Genomic DNA, 18,472 nt, shown 5'->3' with positions numbered 1-18,472 from the left:
AAGGCATTGTTGGTAAGAAGGCATATTCATTGTTGCCTTGCCGTTTCTTTTTTCTATTATTAACTCTACATATAAAACGGTATTGCAAAAGTTTACTATAGATACCAAAGCTCGTAAATTATTGAGTGATGCCTAGTTTCACGCTGTTTTCAAAAAATTAAAATGCCGCTCACGTCAACACAATTTTTTTCCGTCAAAACTATTTTAGGGTATGCCACGGACATTGTGGCCGAAGGCCAAGAATTTTTTTTTAGAAATCGGAGGTGGTCGACCGCAACGTCTGGGACGTTTCACGTGGAATGAGCCTATTACAGAATTGTTTTCTTTTTTTTTCCTCTTTCTTTCTAAGCTTTTAGTTTCCATTAGAGTGTGGAACCGAATGTTTTATTGGTTTGCTTCGGTTTTGGGGAGCACAAAACTAATGTAGAACATATAAAATATCACAAAAAGTCAAGGACAAGAAGTATACAGAACAGGCGCTGATTTATATATATATATATATATATACACCAGGCAAAGCAGCACCACGCAAATGTTCTTAAGGGCAGAAGATACTTCAGCTGGAATGCTGATGTCCTCAAGCACGATCAAACCATCCGAGGCTGTTGCCTTCTCGGCTGCCGTGGGCACGTTTCCTGAATCGAAGCTATATATATATACGTACGTTTACTTTTCCTGGATAAAACTAGTTGAAAGTGAGCGCCTGTCCTGTATACTTCTTATCCTTGTATTTTTTGCGCTATTTTATATTTTTGCTAAGATGAACAAACAGCGTTCCGTACAAAACTAAAAAAAAAAGAATGGTTTCAGCAGCTAAAGAGATATTCATCTTTAGAATTCACTGATATTCAGGTACCGAGAAATAAATTGCGTTATTTAAATTTGATGGAACAGTAAATGACAAACTACATTAATATCTGTCTTTTCTTGATTTTTTTTTTGTGTTTTTAGTGTTATATTTTAACCTGAATCTAAAAGTTATCAGTCTGTTGGGTCGCCTAAGATACGCGTGATTGGTACAACTTTGCATCGCAGAATGTTCCAGCTGTACTCTTCGACTCTGAAAGTTATTGCAGTGCAGGAAATCATGAAATCGAGACGTCCTCGCAACATATATAGGTGATGACGATGCAACGGAGCTCAGATCAATAATGTTTTCGAAATGTCATGAAACTTTTAAGGACAGACCCTCTATTTTTTATAGGAAGACTGCGCCTTGTATTCGCATCGGATCTGGCCTAAAATAGCGCGCATCAGAGTGGACAATTCCGACATAGCCTGCCATTTGAGGTTTTTTTCTTTACAAGATAACAGTCGATTCAATTTGCAAGTAAGCATCATCTGTGCTATTTTTTTTTTGTTCATCATCAATAGAGCTAAGCAGTAGTTCATAGTCTACTCGACATGACGGCTACTTAATTGGTCGCTTTCTTGCCCTCGGTTTTCCGAAACTCATCCAGCCCATATACACCTAAAATTGTTGTTCATCAAATAAAATGCACAACAGACTCCTTTATGTTTGAGAAGTTGAGTATGCATGAGGAAGACATGTTATTTTAATCAGCTTAAAAAAAAATAATGTTTCCGTTTTTTTTTATCACTGATACACGTCCCTCTCGAAGATAACGAAAAAGAAGGCTTGAGATAATTTGGGGGTGCATTTACTTATCATTTATATACTTAGGTTGGTCGGCCCTTTATTTATGTTAAGTCTCCATGCAGTAACAACAAAATTTTTATTAATATCTTCAATAAATTTGACTGCACGAAGTTAACATAATGGCTTCAGATCGACAGTGGAGGAGGATACTCGAAAACACGCCATCTGGAAAGTCTGACGAACGTGTTTTTTTTGTTCGCTGTCTGGGCGAGCCCCGGGAAAAGTTTTCTTTTCTCTGTAAGGAGATCGAGTCCCTGGAATGGGTTCGCCCCGAGATAGAGATGGTGGCTCCGTAGAGCAGTGCGGTTCTTGCGCTGTCCGGTGCGCTCGCGTCGGCCCTTGAAAATCCGAGTGAGGGAGTGTGATTTTCGTGCCGGACCGTACCCACATCCGCAGCAGGTCTCCAAGGTGAACAGCCTCCAGTCGATGGACCAATGTAGGTAAGGGAAGTCGGCAAAACGGATCCGTAACCTTGGGATAAGGATTGGCTCTGAGGACTGAGCCGGTCGGGCTGGGGACCTGAAGCAGGAACGGCACTGCACCGGGACTGGGCGGGGCTCGCCGTTCACGCGGCGCGGCCAAGCCCGCACCAGCGTCGGGACCTTCCTGTGGAAGGTCCCGGCGCTGAACTGCTAGGCAAGCAGTGTTGCTTGCCTAGCAGCAATTGAACACAAACCGAACGTTTATCAGAAAAGGGAAAAACACCACAAAAGTCGAAAGCCCACACATCTTCATGAAGACATTTATCATTATTTCATAGCGTTCGCTCCTTTCTAAACTCGCGCATTGGGAAACTCATGCACTGAAAAGGAGGGAAAAAGAAAAGAATAAACAGTCGTTAGTCTGCGCCCATTCGTGTTCGCTGTGTTTCTCTTCATCTCAGTGTAAACTTATCCTTTTCCTTTCAATTTTTGGGCACGCGTTTGTTCTGTAGAACTTCGCAGCGCAGCACGTCTTTTGATGTACAACCAACTAGCCCAAACCCAAGCTTTTAGGGAGCATTCGTTTCAGTCTGCGTTTGTATTTGGCAAACGGAGCATAACCCGGAAGAGAACAATCATGATTATTCGTAATATCAAATTTAGGGTAGCAATCATTGTCAAATCTACTGATTCAATATAAACTGGCAAATCTCACTTGCAAGCGCAACCGCTTCCCCTGTAAAGGACAAAACACACTAAAATGCGACCAGCGACAAAATGGTGACGTCCTGAAGCAATCTCTGCCTTAGAGCCCTATTGGAAAGACCAGTTTAAACTGGCAACCAGTTCAAACTGGTACCAGTTTCAAACTTGGATATTGCTCCAGTTTGACCAGTTTCATACTGGTTGAGCTGGTCACACTGGTCATGGTGGTTGAACTGGTCACACTGGTCATGGTGGTTGAACTGGTCACACTGGTCATACTGGTTGAACCGGTTGAACTGGTCATGGTGGTTGAACGTGTCATGGTGGTTCAACTGGTCACATTAACTTGTCACGCTGGTTCAACTAGTATGTACTTGCCGTTGAGTAAATAATTCCACTGTGAAACGGTATAAGGAATCACTGCCATTTTATTCTTTCGGAGCGACCCTCCTTCTGCCCTGCCTCGCAACATCAGGCAAGAAGTCTTTTAAGATGTCGCGGACTACCGTCTGGAGCTCCAGGATCGGGCGACGTTCAGGCTCTGGCTTCTTTGTCCTCTCATAGTACATCAGGCCACCTGGAGAAATTGTAAATATATCTGCGTTAAACAGCTGTGCAAGGAAGAAAAACTTTTTTTTTCTTTTTGTTGTAATTGCGCAAACATAATATATATAATTTAAAGGAACTGGAGGGCTTAATTCCCTGTAAATGTTTTGAAGCACTAGAAATGCACAACACAAAGACAGAATTTTTCTTTCTACCAATAGGTAAGCGCAATTCGAGAGCGACCATGCATGACAAGTATTGTCAAAATGTGATCGGTACATTCAGGTTGGTGTGGGCGTAACATCATTTGAAACTTACAAGTAGATCTATCAAGGTCAAAGCATATGGTTTTGAACTCTTAACTATATATATACATAGCATTGAAAAAAATTGCTTCTTTTTTAATGGATGAAATCTTAACGGTAATATGCCACGGAAGAATTAATAGGAACATTAAGATGAAGGACAGAACGGGCACATCCTTCACTTACTTTTAAATTAAGTCAGTGCAAGTCTACAAATCATATGGTAAACATTTTAACAAAAACATTCCACAAGTGGCTACAGTGGCAATTATAAACCTAGGTTGGCAGTACCAAAACACCTGGCCAAAGACACCAATCAACCTAAATTCAGATTGTAAAACATCCATGACCATGTAACTAATAATTTTAAGAGCTGATTTACAGGGAATATGTCTCCGTCTATTCCTGGAAATGTGTCCATCCATTCCCGAATACAGAGATTTAAAGGGCCTCTCCAATAATTTTTTGACTGGTCTGAAACTTGTGCCGAGAGTGACCGCAGGCAACGCAATAACACTGAGAAACTACCGCATTTACTTGAATCTAACTAAGGTCCAAAAATCGCATGTGCGCTACAAACGAGTGTGACCAAAACTGCGCTACCATATCGCCATCGATATTCCAAAATAGCCGCCCCCATTTACGCGCTAAGAAGCTGCGTAGCCAGCTCCTGTGTTTCTTTCATATCAGCGTGGAAGTTCCCACTGCACAGACCCACCGCGTTCACCATGATGCTGGATTCAAAAGAAAAGGGATATTGTACGCAGAGAGCGATGGAAATTGGGCCGCATCACGTGCGATGGGTGAAAGATGCATGGTGCACGATCCCGACTGCCAAGGTTATCAAGGCCTTCAAGAAGTGCGGAATTCCTAACGCTATGGACGGCACCGAAGATGAAATGCTTTGGGCCGTTGACAGCGATAAGGAGTTGTCCGACAACAATGACGAGTGATGCGTACTGTCCCACGAGCGCTGCACCAGACCGTCGCCATGATGACGACCTTGCCGGCGAGAGACAGCGCCGTTCATTTCATCGCAAGATTGAAGCATTCGGAATAAACCTTTGTTCCAAGTGAGAAAAAGTTTAATTTCTGTATTTAACCTACAAAATCTGGCGCGCGTAACAATCGAAGCCATGGCGTTTTTTCTTTTTTTGGACCTCGAGAAAAGGGTACACGTTACAATCGAGGGCGCGTTATATTCGAGTAAATACGGTAACCGCTTTGCAAAATAAAAATTATTCGGGACACTATAAGCAAACGAAATTTACAGAAGTGGGCCACTGCGTGACGTAAATGGAGATGCCAATGGTAGGCGCAAAACACGCGGCGGCTCCTCCGCTGACGGATCCACATCGTCGCTCTATAGTGACTCTAGCGTCAGCTATCCTTGATACAGTGGTGCCTTGTGTTTCTTTGCCGCAGAGCCGCTGGGCGGTGGGCGTGCCGCCTCTCAAAGCCGCGTACGCATCGCCGGCGCTCAGCTCGCCTCTCAGTGCTTGCATCCGTGCATCGTCCCTTCATCGTCGCCCCCCGCATGCCGCAACAACCGGGGTCCCCACTCACTGAGTCGAGTTTCGTAAAAGTGCATGAGAAGAGAGAGCACGTGTGTACAATGCGTCGTCTGCTAGTTTGGTTTCAGTTTCCGCGACATGAATGCCGCAGGGCGGCTCACATGTCGCAAAGAGCTTGTTTTTGTTGTTTTTGCGCTTTATTAAAGTACATTTAGTTTTTTCCTTAGTCTTAGAGCTCAATAAAAACAACTTTTATAAATAATTATGAGGTAAGAACATTCACACTTATTATTCCGCGCTCAGGAACAAACTATTGGTGGACCTGGCCAATCGGGAAGCCAGCTCCGTTAAAGTCATCTGCCACGCACGTTTAGCACCACACTGCGCCCACCATCGATACAACCATTCCGCACCTTGTCAAATAAAAATATGATGCACCATTCTTCTGCAGTTTTGTCTTTGTTCCCCAAATCCCCGAACCACAGAAAAGGCAGGGAGCGCAAAAAAAAAGCAGAAACATAATTATATTGTTGGAGGGGCCCTTTAAGCAAAAAAAAAGAAAGCAGAGGGATTGCATTTGAAAAGCTTTCACAAAACATAATGCAGCATGCATGGCCAAGATGGCAGCACATTTAGCTGTCGGGCAGAGGCCCAATATTGGGCACCGGTAGTTCTTTTAATCCTCTGGTTGTCTGGAATGTCCCAGTTAAATATAACCACGAAAGCTTGTTTTTTTCTATTCTAGGAAATGTTCTTGGCTGTCGAATGTGTGTAAAAGGAAGCACATGGTGGCTGCAGGCAGATAGTCCTGGGTTATGGTAAGGTCTTACCAGTCACGCTGACATCGACACCGCCAACGCTAGTCGCCACCAATTTTATTTTGTTTGTGAGCACAAGTTCATTTATTAAATATTTAGTTGTCTAGTACTTCAACCTTATTATTCCTGTTAGTTTTCCAAGTGAACCTCAATAAATTTTTGGTTTTCCAAATAGTTTAAATTTAAAAAAGACTTGAACAAGGACAGCACATCTCTCAACTCATTGTTTTTAAGACATTTACCAACTCTATCAACTTTCTACATTATTACATTATTTGTTGAAAGTTGACCCCTTTTCATTCTAATATATTTTGACACTCTATGCACTTACTTGCAAGGGCCATCATCTTTGCGGGTGTCACCGGCAGCTTCCCTTTCGCGCCCTCTTTAAGAAAGCGCCGGCTCGGCTCTCCAGTCACGCTGCGAGCGCAGAGCTCAACAGTAGAGTAAATCGTCCGGGACAGGTCCCTTACAAAGCGTTGCTCCGGTAGCTTGGATACCAAATCATCTAGCTTAAGCTTGGGGACTTTTAGTCCACTGCCAAGGTGAACCTGCATTCAATAAGAATTTCCTTGTGAACACTATAATCTACTAATCTGGAAAACATTCCATCTAGTAGACTACCACAGTTTGGCAAAACAGTGAGTCTTAGTCACATTATCAAACCTAACGTTGAACTTCATAATCACACTGCCATATAACAAGATCATGTGCCGTTGCGGGTTAAGTGCACACGCCATTTTATTGTCACGAGTTCGCTTGGCCCTAAGTTTTAAAGAAAAGAGCCGAAATAAAGTTTTCCCGATATTCAAATAAAGACAATAACTGACCCGCCTGCATGTTTATGTTTAAGAAATACAATGAATGCAAATAAATTCCAGGAGTATTAAGGGCACTGAAATTCTTTTTTCAAGGGTATTAAGGTCTTCAAGGGACTGTGCAAACTCTACGTGGATGTTGACAGCACTGTGGTGGTGTGCGGTGCTCCAACAAACGAAGACTTCGTGGTGTTGGTAGGTAGCAAAGAACCCACCGTGGACACCGAGAATGAGAAAATCAATGAGGAAGAAGCCTTACACTACTTTTGAATGGGAAACCAGAGTCCTTAATAATGCTTTTGGTCATGAAACTTCCACCGAAGTTTGATACAGGAACAGAAGCTCCTGTCGAAAGTAGGGACAAACCACCTATACTCTTGCTATCCTCCGTTTGCTTGACAATTTCTTGCATACGAGAATACTTTAAACATACCTTCACTAAAATGCCAAGCTTTAAGAGAGGAACCAGCCGTGTTGACGCGGAGATGCCTCTTTGAAGGTGTAATTGTGGACGTTTACCTATACTCACAAAAAAACCTGTGACCAAGAAAAAAAAAGCAAGCGGACTGTTTTTTAGGGTGCTACTTGCCTATTTGGATCTAAGAACAGCAAGCTCACTGAAAATCTACTGCACAATTTCAAACTTCATTACGGGACTCGAGCGGCAGCTCTCGTGCTGAAAGACTGTGTTCAGGTCGGCCGTGCTGCGCGTATTCTGCTCGCGTGTCTTCTTGCTCTTCCTCTGGACTGCAGGTTTACCCATATGCTTTAACAAATGCAGCAGTTACGAATGAAAATGCCACTCATGCCTGGTCATGCAGTGCGCGACTACGCACACACGACCCGCAAACTCACGCTTATCTTCGCGCAAAGTCTCCAGTGCGCGACTACGCACACGCAACCCACAATTTCACACTTGCCTTTGCGCAAAGTACTTGAATCGGCAGCATGATGCTCATTCTTCGTGACTGTGCTTAAAATTAAGGTCTCAGATAATCCAGTATCGTTTAAACTCTGGCATTCTAACCTCGCATTTGAAAGCTGCAAAGCTGCAAAGCTGTTGACATGCCGAAAAAAAAAAGAATGGCTGTGAAGTTTACTGGCAGTTTCTGTTCCAGTCGATTTAGAGACGCTGTCACCTAATATGTTAAAACTTTCTAATCATGGAGCCCGATTTTGGTCAGTGGTGAGAGCACGATCTCAGCCGGATCGGGGTTCGTCTGCTACAAAAGAGGCGCGGTTCGTCTGCCACGAGGTGTCATTTGCTGACGGAACAGAGACGCCACTTGCTAGCAGATACTAGCTAGCAGGTGGTGAGATTATAGAGGAGATCGAAAACAAAGTTAAATTGGAAACCTCCGCTATTTCCTGAAGGACGCAATCGACAACCTGTGCATCGTTTAGAAATTTGGATACGTTCTCCTGTCGTACGTAACCCAACATCCACCCGAGAATAATTAAGAATTTGAAATGAACACCTACCTGGCATACGAGAGCTTTCATAATCCTAAGTAGGTCAGAAGTCCTCACCTATTTACGGAAGAGGAAAGCTCTCGCATGCGAGGTAGGTGCTTGTTTCTAATTCTTATTTATTCACCAGCGGATGTCAGGTTATGTACGACAGGAGAACGAATGGAATTCGCATTTCCAAATGAAGCACAGGTCATCAACTGCGCCCTTCAGGAAATAGTAGATGTTCTCAGTTTAACTTTTTTTTTCCCGACCTCTCCACCCGCCCGTGGGACATAATTAGTACCATACGGCCCACAATGGTGTCGATGCCTCATAGCAGACAAACCACACTTTTCCCTTGCGTTACCGGACGACGTGTCTGCTAACAGTATTTTAGCATCCCTCAGCGAGAGCAGACTCTGACGTTTCTCCCACCCGTGACAAAAATCAGTCCCCTTGGCCGGTTTGCTCATCTTGCAGTTGTGGCCAAGAGGGATTTTTATGTCACGTGACCAGCTCCTTGGGGACATGGAACTATGTAGCACCCTATGCCCCTGCCTAATGGTACAGAAATGCGTGTCGCTTCGAGCACAAAAGTTTGACTTTGCTCGCAGAAACTGACCGCAGAGGCTTGCAATTCCAGTCTAATTAACCACACCCTTAAACTTTAAAAGCGGCAGGTAAAGTTACAGCCGGAAAAGGTCAATATGCACCAAAATAAAAGATAAATCACGCAAGACAAAAGCAGTGGTGTTATACATATACGTCTGCGCCAGCTGCGCAAGTTCTGCCGTCTTGCGTGGCGTACTGGTAACGGTGGTGAGTCTTGTCATCGCTGCGTGAAAGTTTTGGGTTCAAATCGCGCCAACACTAAACACCTTTTTTTTTAGATTTATATTTTACACATGTCTTGCTTTTTTTACCACTTGCACGACTGTGCCACAGACTTTTTATTGTTTGAATCACCTGTTAAATCGACAAGCCTGAAGAAAAAAAAAGATCAAGCTAAGTTACTGCGCTGATAACATGGTTTCATGTTTGTTAAAAGGAAGCCAAGATAATGGTATCAGCATGACTTTCATAATGGCATTAGCATGACTTTCATACAAACTGGGTCGAAACAAACGTTGTTTCCCCAGCAACTACAATTCTATCTGTTTTTTCAATATTCAAGGTGCTTGCTACGACTCATTCAATAACAGAAGGCGCATATTTGGTCCTAACAGACACTGCAGTTGTGTAAACTCAAAAATTGAAACATCCACAAAAAAAAAATCTAGCAGCTGTAGTTGCAATGAGAAAGTTGTAAAACCAAGATAAAAGATTAAACTTTTACTTGCGTGAAATGCGATAAAAGTTTCTACATTTTGCTGTGACAACAGTTTTGTAATATTATGTACATATATATATTTTGTAATATTATTTTATTGTCATAATAAAAATAACAATATAATAAAATTAAGTACTAAAATAATAATAACAATAACATTTTGTAATACTAACTTATAAAAGATAAGTTGAGCAAGAAAGAAAAACTTAGACGCAGCAAGCACAATTTTTAAAAAAGGATCACAGTTAAAAAGTAAGACACGCGTAAAATATAATTTATAACATAGAAGTCCTATCATGCCACAATTCGAAGCCTTCCACGCCAAGTCCCGTCTCTGCTTTTGTGTAGCGTGATTTATCTATCATTTTGGCTCATCTTGGTGTTCCCCGGCCGCAACTTTACCTGCCACTCCTAAAGTGCAAGGGTGCTTTTAATTAGACTCGAATTGCAAGCCTCTGCGGTCAGTGTCTGCATGCGAAATTCAACTTTAGTGCTTGAAGTGACACGGATTTTCGCGCCATCAGGCAGGGGCGCTAGGTACTTCCATGTCCCCGTGGAGCTGGTATTGCGACATAAAAATTCCTCTTAACCGCAACCGCAAGATGAGCGAACCGGCCGTGGGGCTTGATTGTGGGCTCCGGGGGGCCAACCACTGCGTTTACTGAATGCCCATCTGCTGTCCAGTTATGCTGAACTGTCTACGCTAGCGCCACTGCACAGTCACGCTTTGCAGCACACGAAGCGCTCACATAGTGTTACGGGGAAGTTCCATGACTAGGAAAGTAACGAAGGACTCTAGTAAATATGGCCGTAAATATGACCATAAATATGGCCGCCGCTGCCGCAATGTGTCGTGGGAGCTGCAGTCTTTTTGCACGTGCCACAAGCCAGCTGCAAGCCTAGCCTACGCGAGCAAAGCACGAGCTGTCTGGTGTACTGCCATCAGCATCCAGTGAACTACAGTTATGGTGGCGTGATGCATGCGCCAACGATTAGTGAGCTCAGTCTATTAAGTTGTGCGACACGCAGGTGACGATTAGGGCCAAAAATTGGTCAACATTCCCTGGATTATACATGAAGCCTATTTCAGTCGTCAAACAAAGTTCCTAAATCGTCTTCATTGTTCCTTCAAAGCAATTTTGGTCACTTACCATTCCATCTCCTTCGATCAGCACTGGTGGTGCAGGGCCTGCACATGGTAGAGCGGGCTCTGGCAGCAGGAATCCTGCAAGCAAGGTAGTATCTTTGCTTAGATTCGAAATCCTTACCAATTTGGATACTATAATGAGTGATAAGGCGCAGCCGAGCTGGTTTAGCATAGTTGTAAACCCGAGACTGGGGATACGGACAAGGGACAAAACACAGAACGAGCTGGTTTACAATCATGATTTAAGACAACCCTTAGACAGGGGACACAAAAAGGGAACAGAACACGACGAAGTCTCACAAGAAACTTGATCGTGTTCTGTCCCCTTTCTGTGCCCCCTGTCTCAGGGTTGTCTTAAATATTCGATACCATACCCTGTTGCCACAGAAGAAAAATAGTAACAGCTTTGCCTCCAGCATAACCTTTCTATCTTTAGTAACACTTCAGCAAACACTCAGCCGCATACGACGGAAGGAAACGATCAGGAGCTGAAGGCGAAGCTTGTACTTTTCTTATGTTGCACCAAAATAGACACAGTATGTCAGCAGTATTATCTTGACTTGCACTCAGGTGTAGAGCTTATTTCATCAGAAATATTTGGGACAAGGAGATGGTTTGCTCCCAAGAATGGCTCTTGAAATCCACTAAAATGATTAACAGACTAAACTCTGTTTCAGCCAAGGAGGATAGAAGGGTAGGAGAGGGCATGACGTCGGCTGCGTAGCCTCCACAAGCCATGCTCCCTTGACGCCTCGCCTCTTTCTCATTTTCCTCCTTACTCTCCTCACTTACCATGCCAACGTGACCACATCACGTGACCATAGCTAGCCTTCGTCATGCTATGGGGTACTAGAATACATCACAGTCTAGCCTTCGATCTGATAAAACCTACCGGACGGAGCGCGCGCAAGCCTGCAAGGAGTCCTACAATCAACCATCCATCTCCCACGTGACATGTCACGCGCACCAATCGCCAGAGAGATCTGCGGTCACGCTGGGCACAAAATCGTTTAAACTGTTTATGACTAGGCTTCACCAATATTGCAACGTGCCCCCTCCTAGTATTTATAACCTCCTTGGTTTCAGCGAACTAGGCAAGTGAAAAAGATGGGCCCCAATTAGAATGTATGAGCGTAGAACATGACAATGCACAGTCAAAGTGCACTTTTCCTTGCGGATAGTTGACACATCTGCTGCGTTGCTCCAAATGAATCGCAAAATACTTTTGCCTTTTGCTAACCTGCGCTGAAAAGAAGTATACTACAGGCAAAAATTTATCCAAACGTGATACACGCTGTCCCTTTCCTAATCTTCAACCCCAAGAAAATTGCTCACACTAAGTAAAAATGGTAAACCTCCCTGCCCTTATACAACATCCACCGGTGCAGCTTGTGACACAACCTGCGCCTCCCTCCCTTTCCACATCAGAGAATGGTAAGGAGGGTGCAACCAGGTTTTTGAAGAACCTTGGTTTTGGTTTTGTATTGTGTAGTAGGTATCAGCTAGTGCATATTTATTTATTTATTTATTTAGTATACCCTCAGGGCCAAAGGCATTAGAGAGGGGAGTGGTTACAATCAAGAAGAAATTAAACAAACAGAGTACAGCAAAAATGGTAATACAAATAAACAAAAAATGGCATATAATCATACAATGTTAGCTAAGGCGTTCTTGAAGTGATGGGAGTCTTCGATAGTGGCTATTGAAGCAGGAAGGCGATTCCACTCGTCAGATGTGCGTGGCAGAAATGACTGAAAGAAAGCGTTAGTTCTGGCTGATGGAATTCCAACCTTATTAGCATGATCAAACCGAGATGAGATGTACTGAGGAGGTAAAATAAGTTCGTCGTGCAGATGTGAATGGTAAAACAATTTATGAAAGAGACTGAGACGAAAAGCTTTACGGCGAGATGCGAGAGATGGCAGGCTGAGGCTAGACTTCATTGAACTTATGCTCGTGGTTCGGTTATAGTTAGAAAGTATAAAACGAACAGAATTATTTTGGACCATTTCGAGTGAGTTTATTAGGTTTTCTTGGCTGGGATCCCAAACTGACGCGGCGTATTCCAATTTAGAGCGAATTAGTGTGGTGTAAAGCAGTAGTTTTAATGACGAAGATGCTCGGGCAAAGTTACATCGAAGGTATCCCAACATCCGGTTAGCATTATTAATCACGTATGTGGTATGGGCGGTCCAAGTCAGATCATGTGAAATATGAATGCCAAGATACTTGTATGAGGATACAGGGTCAAGGGGTATGTTATTAGGCAGTATTTTGGCAATTGGCAAGGTTTTCTGGACACATGCATTAGTTTACACTTGTTAATATTTAATTCCATGCGCCATGCTTCGCACCATACAGAGATAGCGTTAAGGTCAGATTGAAGGCAGATTATGTCATTATCGCAAGTTATTTCACGAAAAAGTACGCAGTCATCAGCAAACAAGTGAATGTGGGAGGAAACAGTTGACGCGAGATCATTAATGTAAATAAGAAAAAGAAGAGGACCAAGCACCGAGCCTTGCGGTACACCAGAGTGGACACTGCGCGGCTCGGATGTTAGATCGTTAGCTGAAACAAATTGTGAACGGTTAATAAGAAAGAATTCAAGCCACGTGAGAAGTTTGTGATCAAGGTTTAGTTAACGCAGTTTATAGAGCAGCAGCTTATGACAGACCTTATCGAATGCTTTGAAAAAATCTAAAAATATGCAATCTGCTGATGATGAGTGGTCGAGGATGATATTCATTTTATGCATGAAGGACACCAGTTGTGTTTCACAGGAGTAAGTTTTTCGAAAACCATGTTGCGCGAATGTAAAAAATGAATTCGATTCGAGAAAGTTAGCAAGATTGGAAAACAGAATATGTTCAAGAATTTTACAGGGGATACTGGTGAGTGATATGGGTCGGTAGTTGAGTGCAGAGGTCTTGTTACCTGATTTGTGGAGTGGAATCACCTTCCCGACTTTCCATTCCGCGGGTAGAAAACCATTGTCGAGTGACTGCTGAAAGATCTTTGTTAGTATGATAGAGGAATAAACACTTGTGCTTTTTAAGAATTTTGGATTAACTAGATCGCAACCAGGGGCAGAAGAAGGCTTTAATGATCTAAGTAGGTGTTCTACCCCAGCTGGCTCAATCAATATGGGAAACATTACTGCGTAATCGTACGAATGAACGAAGGGTAGAGAGGGATTCGCAGATTCTGAAAAGTTGCGTATAAAACATTCATTAATATTAAAACTTTAATATTACATATTAAAAGTTTCAGACTATAAAACCAAATATCGAGCACGTTGCAATAGAAATAAATTCAAACTATTCTCTACGAAGGAAACACCCTGGTCCACCGGTAAAAGTTGACTAATGAAAATGCTACATTTTGCAAAGATTGCAAACATCATTTTACCTTTTTAGGCTCGTTTCAAATAATACTTCGAGAGAAACACATTTTCCGCAGTGTGGGCAACAGTACTGTAATCATCGTATTGAAAACAGTAAAATACATTTTCTTTGCACCTTCTTGTATCCGCTTAGCATGCTTCCTAGAGCGAACGCTTCCAATGACCGTCATCAAAGTCGCTCATCGGGATGGCATCGTACAATATGGCCCCCATGCCTGCTGTCCATTCCGGTCTCTCGAGCTTGCGGGGCGACAGATTTGATAGTTCCATGGCACAATGGTGCGACAAAAGACTCGCCATTGAGAAACAAGGTTTGGGCTACGATGCACAGACACATTCAAGAAATTTCCTACGGGTCGGCCAGTCAGGGGCGCGGGAAACCTTCACTTGCTGTTTGTTGATGGGCACCCTTTGTCATTCTGGCTGCCATTTTGAATTGCTGTTTTAACACAAAAATATGGTGCGCATGATCACAACTCTGGCATTTTTAGGATCCATACAGCCCGTAAAGTTAATTACCACCGTAAACAAACTGTATCAGAAATCTGCTTTCTGCCCCTTTTGAGCATTTCTGTACTTGCCCGGTTGCTGGTCAGCTGACGGTATAGGAGCTTGGCCCAGTGAAGGTTGGTCGGTAGACTTTTCCGCTCCGGAAAGGTTTCCTGAAAACAAATAATACCGTGAAGTATCTCACCAGCGTGTCAATCTGCTACCACAGACGTGCCGGTGTGTGGTTTATAACGCCCATCTACATGCACCCATCCAGACTTGTGACAGTGGCCGAGTAGACGAAGGCATTGATTTTTAACTGCACTGACCGGCACTGGCACAGGTTCGAATTTCACCAGGGGTCAGCTTGTTTTTCCAAAAGAGCCCATGGTTGGTGAACACACAGTTTCAAGGCGAGTTTCGCAATAGATGTCAAGTAAATTGTGAACACGTTTTGAGCACATTTCAAGATAGGTTTCGAGTAGGTTTTGACATAGGACTGGCGAAAAGGAAGAAGTGCCATAAGCAAACTCTTACTTTAAAGGGCCCCTCCAATCATTTTCTTATTGGTCTGAAACTTGTGCTAAGTGACAACAAACAACGCAATAACAAAAAAAAAAGCTTTCCAAAATAAAATTTAGCTGGGAAGTTATAAGAAAATAAAATTTACAAAAGCAGACCACTCTGACGTAAATGGAGCTGCCAATGGTACGCGCGATACATGCTGTCACCCCTCCACAGCCAGATCCACATCGTAGCTGTATAGTGACTCTAGCGTCGGCTATCCTTGGTACAGTGTTGCCTTGAACTGAGGTTACGCAGGTGCACAACATTCCTTCGCCGTTAAGCCGCTGGCGTGTCAAATAGAATGGCCGCCTCTCCAAAGCCGCGCACGCATCGCCGGCGCTCAGCTCGCCTCTCCGTGCTTGCATTCGTGCATCGTCCCTCCGTTACCCAGGTCGCCCCCTGCACGCCGCGGGGGTGACTGGGGTCCCCACTCACCTAGCCGAGTTTCGTGAAAGCGCACGAAAAGAGAGAGCATGTAAGCATTTTATTGTATTTTATTTTATTGTAAGTACAATGTGTCGTCTAAAAGTTTGGTTTCAGTTTCCGCGACACGGATGCCGCGGGACGGCGCACATCACAAAAAACTTGCTTTTGTTGTTTCTTCTTTTCGTGCTATATTAAACTACATTTAGTTCTTAAAATTTTAACTCTCAGAGCTCAATAAAAATAACTTTTATAAATATATATGAGGTAAGAACAGTCACTTATTATTCCGCACTCAGAAAGAAACTTTTGGTGAACCTGGCCAATCAGGAAGCCAGTTCTTTTAACGTACCCGCCACGCGCATTTAGCATCCTGCTGCGCCACCATCTATCAACTGTTCTGCGCCTTGTCAAATTAAAATATGATGCACCATTCCTTTTTGCGGTCTTGTCTTTGTTGCCGGAATTTCCCGAACCACCAAAGGCAGGGAGCGCAAAAAAAAAAGAAGCAGAAGCAGAAATATCGTTGGAGGAGCCCTTTAAAGGAAAACTGCTTAGATACTAATTCAACTGCCATCAACAAACTTTAAGGTTACTGTTGATTTAGAAAATTTAATCTTTGGGTCACTTGCACATGCAATTGAAGGCCCGTTCAGACAGTTGCGTTCGGAGCGACCACTACGCTTACGAACGAATGCAACCGGTTGGAACAAGTTACCATAGCAACGAAGTGCCAAACGGTCGTTTTGTTCGTGTTCGTTTGCAACGTAAGGAGTTGAGCCGGGCTGAACTTTCTCGTTACGTTCGGGAACGACTGCAACGACGGACCAATCAGAGGTCAAGGAGAGCTTGGTCGCGCGCGTTGCATGCCGGTCTCCTTCTATCTGCGAACATGGCATCGGTGGTGACTGTCGATGTGGACGGCGTGGTGGAAAATTACGGTTGTATTGCAGACTATACTCTGTTCACCCTAAGCTGACATTGCAGCAGAAGATACGTGCTGGATGGACCAAATTCAGAGCCAGCTGTGCGGGATGTCACCGCACTCTCTGGCGCGATGACAATGCACGTTGATGTTGCATGTTGCTGGCTCCGATTGGTACATCCAGTGCATACCTTCCACTGCACTGTCAGCTTAAGGGTGAATCGAGTATATGGCACCTCAACTCGGTCATGCCAGCATTTTGTGCTCGCTCTCGTTTTTCTTTGTGAATAAATCAGTCTTCTTCCTTTGCCAGTAAGTGATGGACAGTTATGGTCCACGTCAGGCAGCAAACATATAAGCTCTTCCTCTAGATGACAAGTTTCTATTTACTACAGTGACTACATGAGGGTTGCCTTCTGTCAAATGGCACCGTGTATTCATCTGCCCAGCGCAGCATTTGGGCTTGCAGAAATTTACAGGTATTTTCGAGAGTATCAGAATTAAAATCGGATTTACTTTTCTCAGTTTTTGGGCAGGATAATCTTACTGTCTGTTATTACATTTGACAGTCATTTAACAGGTAAAAGCTCAACACAAACTTAAAACGCTTAAAACTTGCCTGTGTACGAGGTTGATGGCACTGGACTTTTGGGGACCTCCTCTACTAGACGACTTGGCGAGTCTTCTAAACAAAATTAGATGCACGGATAAGCATGATCAAAAGATGAAATAAATTTGTACACTAGAATCTTACCGAGCAGTTCAATGCCTTCAAAAGACGGTGGTTCAGCCAACAGATGCTCCTCGCTTGAAGTACCAGGCCTCCTCCATTGCGGTTCTGAGGCAGCTTCTGAAAAACCAAGTAGAAATTGAACGGCAATGCAGGTTATAATAGCTCCTTTTTTTAAAAGACTCAGTTCGTAATAAGAAAGAGAAGCATGCACACCAATTTTCATTGCAAGGGCCAAACCCAGCCTCCGGCTGTGAGCCTGTTCCTCGGCAAGCTCTTTCTGAAGTCTTTTTATTTTCCCCTCTTTCTCCTGGAGGAGATGTCGAAGTATCCTATCCTCTTGAGGTGCTGCCCTCGTCTCCTGGGTCTGGGTAAAAATACATTGCCACTGTTGGAATATCATAACTTCAGAATGCAAAAGTATTTAGGTGTCTGATAATTCTGCACCTTTTGCTTTTTCTTAAAATCTGCAGCAATGTTATCAAGCCTCGACCGCTTGCCAATCTCCTTCCGGTTCTTTTTTTCCTTTCGTCCAAGGTCTTGGACATGCTAAATTTTTCATTTAGCATGTCCATTTAGCAGTAGAAATATCAAATATTTACTCAAGCAGTGTCATACAGATAAGTAAGCTAGTAAGCTTTGCATGCACAAATTACTACGGAACAACCTCCACTACCAGTGAAAGCGACTGGAAAAATGGGCATGAGAAGTAATTTCAGTTCCTTATTTTATCGGGATACTCGCCGAGAAGCAGCTAGGCCTAACCCGGGAAAAAAAAAGCAGTTGCTATTTTTATGATTTTTGCTACAGTATGGACTGGTTCTGCGCTATGATTTTTACTGCGTGCCTGCCCCAAAAAACATTTCGCGGTGCGCATGGACAGAAAAAAGTGTAATAGAGATGTCTCTTGTATCCTCTTCTACCTCTGTATTTAACACTTTCCTCTCCAAAGTTCTGCTGGCCCTATCCTGGCATAATAGATATTTTCCAAACAGTATTTATTTGCCTTTCCCGGTCGCGTTTGCATTTAGTCCATGTGTGTGGTGTTCAACCATTTTTTTTAAGGACACAATGAGCTTAAAATGTTCTCGGTATCCTTGGGAGATGGCATCTTTGTTAGGTCTTTAAAGGGGCCCTGCAATCATATTTAAGCGTCTACCTTTTTCGCGGTTTCCATGTCTCTTGGGGTAACGGAGAGAGTAACTAAATATCAGT

General features: G+C 43.4%; 1 protein-coding gene across 1 annotated transcript; it reads right to left on the bottom strand.

Moving 5' to 3' along the window:
- Positions 1–3,197: 3,197 nt before the first annotated feature.
- Positions 3,198–17,693, bottom strand: LOC115320358. Its single transcript, XM_040210243.3, has 6 exons — positions 17,474–17,693; positions 17,282–17,377; positions 17,147–17,212; positions 14,705–14,785; positions 10,722–10,795; positions 3,198–3,364 (listed from the first exon to the last, which is right to left on the bottom strand). Exons 1-6 carry the CDS (start codon positions 17,658–17,660, stop codon positions 3,356–3,358), a joined length of 513 nt encoding a protein of 170 aa, XP_040066177.1. The 5' UTR covers positions 17,661–17,693; the 3' UTR covers positions 3,198–3,355.
- Between the last annotated feature and the right edge of the window lie 779 nt (positions 17,694–18,472).

Source organism: Ixodes scapularis, unplaced genomic scaffold (assembly GCF_016920785.2).
Source record: "Ixodes scapularis isolate PalLabHiFi unplaced genomic scaffold, ASM1692078v2 ptg002055l_1__unscaffolded, whole genome shotgun sequence".
In the NCBI taxonomy this organism is placed as follows: Eukaryota; Metazoa; Arthropoda; class Arachnida; order Ixodida; family Ixodidae; genus Ixodes; species Ixodes scapularis.
Note: the sequence above shows the minus strand (reverse complement) of the source record. Positions and strands in the feature narration are given on the sequence as shown.